The 8,469-nt window shown below is 51.6% G+C and overlaps 1 protein-coding gene across 2 annotated transcripts in view; it reads right to left on the minus strand.

The window, feature by feature from the left end:
• The window catches only part of SLC6A7 (solute carrier family 6 member 7), a 543,627-nt gene extending 539,087 nt beyond the window's left edge, over positions 1 to 4,540 (minus strand). Inside the window, exon 1 of one of the 2 annotated variants that reach the window (XM_069654061.1) lies at positions 4,076 to 4,540. In XM_069654061.1, coding sequence (XP_069510162.1) covers positions 4,076 to 4,108 — 33 coding nt within the window. In that variant the 5' untranslated portion in view covers positions 4,109 to 4,540. Of the gene's footprint in view, positions 1 to 3,959; positions 4,017 to 4,075 lie in introns of those variants that run through there. The other variant, XM_069654062.1, reaches the window with a different exon arrangement.
• Between the last annotated feature and the right edge of the window lie 3,929 nt (positions 4,541 to 8,469).

Genomic DNA, 8,469 nt, shown 5'->3' on the forward strand with positions numbered 1-8,469 from the left:
CAGAGCAATCTACGACCAAGGTGCAGAGTTTCTTAGAAGTAAAATTAAGCAGACATAACTGCAAGGCCACTCAGATCCAGCAGCGGCATCAGTTTGGAACTCAAATCATACATCAAAAGAAAACTTGGAGGATCCTCTTTCTCTCACCTTGCACCAAAAACCTGGAACGAACTACCAAAGAACATATGCAACACAGAGATCACCTACAATTCAGGAAACTCCTCATATCCTGACTCGTCACCCCATAACCAGAAAGAATGCCCATAGGGGCATACACAGAGGAACTAGGCTGAGAGAGGAACCTATCCCCTATTCCCTAAGCTTTCGACCCTTACTAGAAGTAAGGATGTACTGATCTACAACATATACACTTATTAATTGAAAGATAGACCATACCAAAGAACATCCACAGATCAATCGGGAAGGAAGGCAAGGTATGACCTAGCATTAACACCTTGGCCCACATTGTAATCACAGGCAACAATGGACCACCAACAGTAAATAGGAAGGAGCAGGGAATGATGATATACCACCACTACCTAAGTGGGGATAATGCTCGCCCACCCGGGTGTACTAAGCTCAATAACTTAGCTGGTGTCCAGCCTCACCATTGCCCAAAAAACTAGACAGTCAGGAAAGGGAAGAGAAAGAATATACCCATCCAATGGACCACCGACAGTAAATATATAGCAAGGAGCGGGGAAATGATAATATAACACCACTATCGAACTAGGGGATAATGCTCGCCCAACCGGGTTTACTAAGCACAAATAACTTAGCTAGGAACCTGCCACGCCATCACCCTCGAAACTAGACAGTCAGAAAAGAAAGAGAAATAATATACCTACCCAGTATGACAACCGGATACATAAAACAAACTACATGGATTAAGAGACATATAACCCATTTATCAAAACCTCAAATTTCTGCATACTTAACTCACACAAAAACCCACACAACCAATTCTCTCACAGAAAACTGCACGCACTTTACCACACCGCAACAACATACTATCAACACATATATCGCAACACCAGCACACAAGGACTTGCTTCGATCCCATATTCACACCTAAGCTCAGCGCGCGGTTAAAACCGAACTAAAGCTGCCAACAGGACCCCACCTTCTCACTTTCCTATGCCCTCTTCACCCCACTAACCCCCCCACCCTCTTGTTTACAGATCCACCTGAGCGTCTGGAGACCAACTCCGTCGGTGACACTGAGCTATATAAATATCTTTAACATTAACAATTTGGGTGCACGCTTTCTTTCCACTATGCCAGCATTGTGAAGCGCTCATTTTTAGTTCTGACCACTAGGAGCCGCTGCAAGAAACTTTGGTTAGGAGAAGTGAAGCTAGGTGTGCAATGGGATGTGAGAAAGGACACACCGCAACACGGCCTGTGTGGGGTGTTTGGGTTTTCACCCTTCCATTGACCATCCATAGTTATCAGCTCCTAAGGGCATTGCCTCCCAGTACTTACCCAACCATGCCCAAGAGTCCACCACTGGGATCCCTTTGAGTGTGTAAGCAGCCGGTGTGTCTCTTCTACAGGCATTAGCTGGGTAGTTCCTGGAGAATGCACATGGCATGCCTACAGAAAAGCCCAAAACGTTGGATCTGCCTGTGCTTGTTTGCATTGCTTCTTCTGCCAGAATGGCTGGAGCGTCTTTGACGCAATCGCTTCTGGCAGCCAGGCACGTGTATTCACCCCAAATTGCACTTCGTCCCTCCACGTCTTATGAAGATGGCTGCACACGACATCGAACTCAGCGAGCTGTAGCCCCCCACTAGCAAGTTAAACGTGAGTTGCTGCCCAGGTAAGCGGGAGGAGCACCAACCATGGACGGCTCGAGGTCCCTTCAACGTTTTCAGTAGAAAAGGGCTTCGAGCCTCATAAGGGCCCCCTGCAACTGACCCCATGTTGGCCGTCAACAGTCTTATGACACAGCAATGTATTCCTTTCTATATTCATTTCCTTCTGGGGCTTCACATGTGTGCTTTGAGGCACTCACCTTACAACCTACATTTGCTGGAGCTCTTCTGGCCATCACTTCCCTCCTACTGGTATACACTAGTGTGATCACCCTGTTGCCTTTTAACACCGGATCCCCCACATCAGCCACTTGCTGACAAAGAAGGATGTGTGGCTTTTCACTGGGCTTTTAGTGTTTCGTCTCCCTGCTGGCTGGCTGTCTCGTGTTGAAATCACCCCACATCTTCAGCCAAGCCTGGCACAGAGGAATACTCCCCCCATCCCCCCCCCAGGCAGTTCTATTGTACTTCAACATCCAAAGGAATGCTTTTAGATACGTAATGCGCCCAAAGACCCGTGTTTGGACATGTGAGTGCCCGCCATTTTCGGAAGTGTAATGTTTGTGGGGTTGTTGCATGTCCACTTCCTGCGAGCAGACTGTTCCGGAATTAACCCCTACGAGGAAAAACTGATACTCCGAACCAGAGGGTGCTTCATGAAATGCCCCCATTCCTACTCTTCCAGCACATTACTATTGTGCGCCACCACGCCGTCCACACCCCATGTTCTGCACCTGTCACCCATCCTAGGTTCATGGGTTGGCAAACGCTGTCCCACCTATCACCTGTGGCACTGCTTCTGTCAGTGCTCCTAAAAAAGATCCCGTGGGAGCATGGTGCAAGGTGGAGGCACGGCCCCCGCGGCACACACGGGGGGGGCTCGCACCTGAGGTGCAGCGCGCGGATTCCCAGCTCTGGCGCCGCTCTCTACACTGGAGGTCCTGCCCAGAGGCTTCCCTCTTTGCCCCCCTGCCAGCCTCTGCATCCATCCAGCCAGGTTCCTTCAGCGCACCCTCGAGTACCCCACGTGTCACCCCTTCCTTCTGTGCCGACTAGCGAGCCCGCCCTCAGACCTCTCCTGAGCCCATGCAGCCTCTTCTGTGATTGGGCCCGTCCACATCCCCCCCACCTCCAGTGTCGCCCTTTCCCTACACCCACGCTGAGTCCCACGCACCCTCCTCTACCTACGACACGTGTTCGCTCATTTCACCCAGACCCGTACCTTCATTCACCCCTTCACCCCTGCCTTACATCGGTGCGCAGTTGGGGTCGCCCGGCCCCTCGCACGTTCTTCAATCCTGCACAACGCACACTGAGTGACCTCCACCCTGTGCCCTTTGCCATTGGAGTGACACGGTGTGCCTCAGCCACCATCTTTCCTTGCCACTCGTTTCCTGATTTACTCTCGACGGCCTCCGTGCCCCCTCTCCCCAGGCAGGTAGTCGGCACCCCCCTCCCCTCTGCAAGACTTTCCCGGGTGCGCTCTCTGGCCCCGCAGCCATGCGCACACCTGTTACCCGTCCCTCAAGCATACTGTTTTTTTTTTAACACAAGTGCTTCTTCTGCCAACCGCCTCCTACTTCCTATACCCCCCCAAAGCGCTCAGCTCTCTGTCCCCCGCTAGCACATTCCCAGCGCTAGCACATTCCCAGCTCGTGTACTGCTGTTTTAGCGCCCCCACCACAATTCATATTTTCCACAGGTGCGTCCCACCCCTCAACCTTGAGAGCTCCAGTCACCCCCTCCCCCATTGCTCCCTATTTCCTCCTCTCGCAACCCTTCTCAGGGCATGATGCTACCTCCCGCTATCCTCATACCCCCCCCCCCCCAGACTATCTGTCATAAGTGCCCCGCTCTTGGTGTGCCGGGGGGGAGGGAAGTCTTGCTCATCGCCCACACCACTGGTTCTAAAAAGCAACAACCCCCCAAAATAGCATCGCGAAAAAATCTCCATTTTTTGGGAGGAGCAACAACTCTTTCAATTGAGAAAAACATAATTGCTCGTTTAAACTGGGGGCACGCTCCCCCCACCCCGCCCCCCACATGGAAGGAAACGTTATGTATTGTCTGGAAAGATCTCGCTCCCAGAACTCCAGCCCCGTCGCATTCCCCACCTTTGCAACCCGGCAGACGAGAAATTACCTGTGACCATCCCGATTACAATTCCTCTTTGCCTTACTGACGGAGGTGGATGGGGGGCGGGGGTTGTGGTGCCCCCCTTGTTGTGTTATTCCGTGGGTGAGGAGGGGGGGGCTTACCTGCTGCAGAAGATGCTCCTGCCGTCTCTTCATCCTGTTGCTATGCGATGGACCGCGTCAGCCCCGCTGGGCTCCCCTTAACCTGACCCCCGAGCTGGTGGACCCCTAAACATGGGGGGATCAGATGAGGGAAGGGGCCCGTATCCGGAGGTCTCTCGCACGCACTCGCCGGGCACGATGTGGGCCTGTGGGCCGCTCTCCGCCAGCCCCTCCGCCCTCCTCTCTTCTCCGGAGGTGATTGGCAGAGCCTGGTATGGATGCGAGGCTGAGACAAAACGTTAACCCTCTCCGCCGGATCAGATGGCATCGAGAGGAAGCGGAGTGTTGGGGGTCCCTGTTGCTCCCCGATGAGGGCTTGGAAGTGGCAACCCCATGGAAGCAGACATCCGCCCATGCACGGCCCCCATTACACTTAATCCGTGGGGGAAATGGTTCACTCGCCGGAGCTGTGCCGCACAAGTGCCACAGTAAACGGATGTACTCCGCATGCGAGGTAGCTCGTCTATCGAAGCGCCTGCTGCAGAGATCTGCGTGCATCCCGCAGGTCACACGTTTGAATCGTGTCGGCAGTGGCTCCCCCTTTCCGCCCTTTGGATGAATGCAGAGTAGTTAACCACAACTGTTCTTAGGTTGTTTAGTTGGATATTACACATCACTGATGTAGTATAATAGTTGTAAGGATGACATGAGGCGTCTTAGTAATAGTGATGTCCTTTATTCAGCATACGACATCATTTAACATATATTGATAAGTAGGTGGTAAATCCACTTGGGCAGCTTGCCTCTAATGTAAGGGGTTGCAGCTGGGAGGCTGTAATGCCTTCTGCTAGGCCTGGGGCCTAATTCTCGGAGGAGCTGGGAGAGGACGTCTTCCCGCGTCCTCTGTTGCTCCCGTAATGCGCGCCGAGCGCGCGGGGGCGGCCCTAGTTGCCGCGGCCGAGATCTCGCGAGAGTTGCGGCTCTCGCGATATCTCTATACACCTCCCCCTGATAATGCAAAGGCAGTTCATTGCAATACATAGTCATTGTATCTCACCGGTCTTCTGTGTTCTCTTCTTGGCCGATCACCTTTCTCGCTGTGGGCATCCTGGTGTTCCAGTTCTCGTTCTGCTGTGGGTGCATCCGGTTCCATCTCTGTTTCCTCCCTTTCTCCGTCATCATTCTCTGGCTCACGTTCTTCTTCTCTCTCGCAGTCCATTCCTCCTTCCGCTTCTGGTCTCTCAGGGGTCCTTGCTCTCTCTTGTCTCTTCTGGAAAAGGGCCACTCTTTCCAGGTTCCAAGTGCGCCCGTCTTTGGTGCGGACGTGGTTGGTTCCTCTGTGGATCACTTTTATTGGTCTGCTGTATCGAGAGCCCGTGATTTGATCCTTTGTCGGTAGTCGTATTTTGATCCAATCTCCCTCTTTAATGTCTGACACATGTTTGGTCCTTCTCCTTCTGTCACTCCACGTTTTCATGCGTGTTTTACTGTTTTCAATTCTCCACACCACCTCTGACATGTCTACTTCTTCATCTTCTCTTACTTTGGTCAGCCATGGTGGTATAAGCGTCGAAGCTGCTCTTCTCCCTCTTAACATTCGAAACAGAGATATTTGAGTGATCCCGTTGGGAGTAAGTCTGTGGGCCGCTATGGCCTCTTTGGTTGTTTTGAGCGGGTCCATTCCGGAAGCAGTTGCTAGCTGGATAGCACCTTTTATAAACCTGTTGGCTCTCTCTACCAGTCCATTGGCTTGAGGATGATACAACGCTGCTTTCTTCTGGTGTATGTGGTGCTTCCTCAGGAATTGTTCCATGTCTCTTGAGACTAGTTGTACCCCATTGTCCATTACCACTTCATTGGGGAGTCCTTCCCTTTGAAAAATTTCAGTGAGGACTTCAATTACTGTCGCTGTGGTGATGTTTGGGACAAACTCAGCCTCAACCCACTTTGATAAGTAGTCCACAAGTACTATGCCATAGCGATGTTCGGGCACCATCGCCTCCAAGGGTCCTATAAAGTCTATACCTACTTTTGACCACACCGCTTCTGGTACTTCTGTGGGAATCAGAGGCGCCTGTCTGACCTTTAAGCGCTTGTCGCTGTTGAGGCATTCATGACATCTCTCTATCATGGTGCGAATCTCTTGATCCATGGACGGCCACCAGTAGGCCTCTCTCACTCTGCGACGGGTCATAGTGTTCCCTAGGTGGCCCGCATGGGCTCTGCAGAGAATGGTCCTTCTCATACCTACGGGCGGGATTATCTGGTCAGTTTTCAATATTATTCCATCTGTTTCTGATATCTCATCTGCCACCTTCCAATAGGGCCTCATGCCTTCTGGCATCGCTTTTTCATTCGGCCACCCTTCCCTGATCCACTCTCGTATTCTCGCCATGGTTGGGTCCTTTCCGTCTTCTTCCAACCAATGCTTCTCACTGAGTTCCAAGTAGTCCGATGCTTTGAGATCTGTGATGGATGCCACGATGCATTCCTCTTGCAAAAACGTGGTGGCCTTGTCTTTACCCTCAGGTAATCTTGACATGCAGTCTGCCTGCGAATTCTTCCATCCTGAGATGTGCTGTACTTCAAATGTGTACTCCTGCAGTTTGGCTGCTATGCGTGCCAACCTGGGTGTTGACGCTTTGGTGCCTCCTGGGCTGAGCATGTGGATGAGGGGTTTATGGTCGGTTACCAACCTAAATTTTGTGCCCCACACGTATGTTCTGAAATGTTCTACCGCCCATGCACACGCTAACATTTCCTTTTCTATGGTGGAGTAATTCTGTTCGGCCGAGGATAAGGCTTTCGAGGCAAAGGCTACCACATGTTCCGTGTCACCTTTCTTCTGCGTTAGGACAGCTCCTAATCTGTACGCACTGGCGACTGTGGTGATGACTGTACCCCACTCGGGGTTAAATGGTTGAAGACACAGCGCTTCCAGTATGTGGCGTTTTATGCTTTCTACCGCTTTCTTTTGGGGTTCTTGCCACGAGTACTCCGACCCCTTTTTGAGGAGTTTGCGGAGGGGTACTGAGGTTTCAGAGAACTTAGGGATAAACTTTGCGTAGTACTCCGCCAGTCCGAGGAATGACCTTACTTCTTCTTTGCTGGTGGGTTCCGGTGCTTTAATTATGGCCTGCATTAAATTTTGTTTGGGACTTATCCCTTGCTCGGATATTTTGTACCCTAAGTACTCAACTTCTTTCGCCTTGAATACGCATTTCTCGTAGCGTAACCTCACCCCCGCTTCTTGCAGCTTGTTTAGGACTGTTCTCAATGTAGCATCGTGTGTCTGTTCGTCCCTTGCATAGACACGGATGTCATCCTGAAAATATGCCACATTTTTGACCTTCCGTAGTAGGACATCCATCATTCGTTGAAAAGCCGATGCAGCCGAAGATAATCCGAATGGCATCTTGGTGAACTGATAGGTGCCAAAGGGAGTGATGAATGCTGTGAGGGGCTTGGAGCCCTAGGGCGTTAAGTAACATTGCTCTGCGCCGTGCCGCCGAGAATCCTGCACCGCCCACTGCCTCTACGTATGTCGTAAATAAAGGTTGCCATTGCGGCCACGGGATGGCAGGTTTACCTGGAGTTTGAAGGGCGGAGGTGGTGTCGCGCCTTGCATGGTTCACGTGGGTTGTAGTGGTGATCCTCGTCGCCAATTTATGTAGTATAATAGTTGTAAGGATGACAGGAGGCGTCTTAGTAATAGTGATGTCCTTTATTCAGCATACGACATCATTTAACATATATTGATAAGTAGGTGGTAAATCCACTTGGGCAGCTTGCCTCTAATGTAAGGGGTTGCAGCTGGGAGGCTGTAATGTCTTCTGCTATGCCTGGGGCCTAATTCTCGGAGGAGCTGGGAGAGGACGTCTTCCCGCGTCCTCTGCTGCTCCCGTAATGCGCGCCGAGCGCGCGTGGGCAGCCCTTGTGGCCGCGGCCGAGATCTCGCGAGAGTTGCGGCTCTCGCGATATCTCTACAACTGGGGAGTTGCAGTCCTGCACTCAGGCATAAAAGTGCACAATGATTTGATATAGCCTCGACGCGTTCTCGCCGTGGCCGGGCACCATTGTCCTGTATATTATGAAAAGGGGGTACTGCTTTGCGGTCAGACACCGGGTTCCCTGAAGTCAGGCAAACGCTGGAAGGTACTAACCTGCTGCTGCATTGTCTTTTGGGAAAGTGCTGCGTTAGGCCAGTCATTGCACCTGGGCGCTTTCGACGATTCCAGCTTAAATTCTAAGTAGTTATAATAGTATTAAACTCGTTTTGGTATTCTAATTAAGCACTGTAGTCCGTGCAAAGGGTTATAAGTGGGTTATAACGTCCACCCCCTCCCCACAAGACGTTTTTACCTCCAGCAGACTAAGGTTTGACGATCCCTGGATGGGGACACAATACACCTGGG

The sequence above is a fragment of the Ambystoma mexicanum genome, chromosome 3q (genome assembly GCF_040938575.1).
Source record: "Ambystoma mexicanum isolate Mex_15411 chromosome 3q, UKY_AmexF1_1, whole genome shotgun sequence".
Classification (NCBI taxonomy): Eukaryota; Metazoa; Chordata; class Amphibia; order Caudata; family Ambystomatidae; genus Ambystoma; species Ambystoma mexicanum.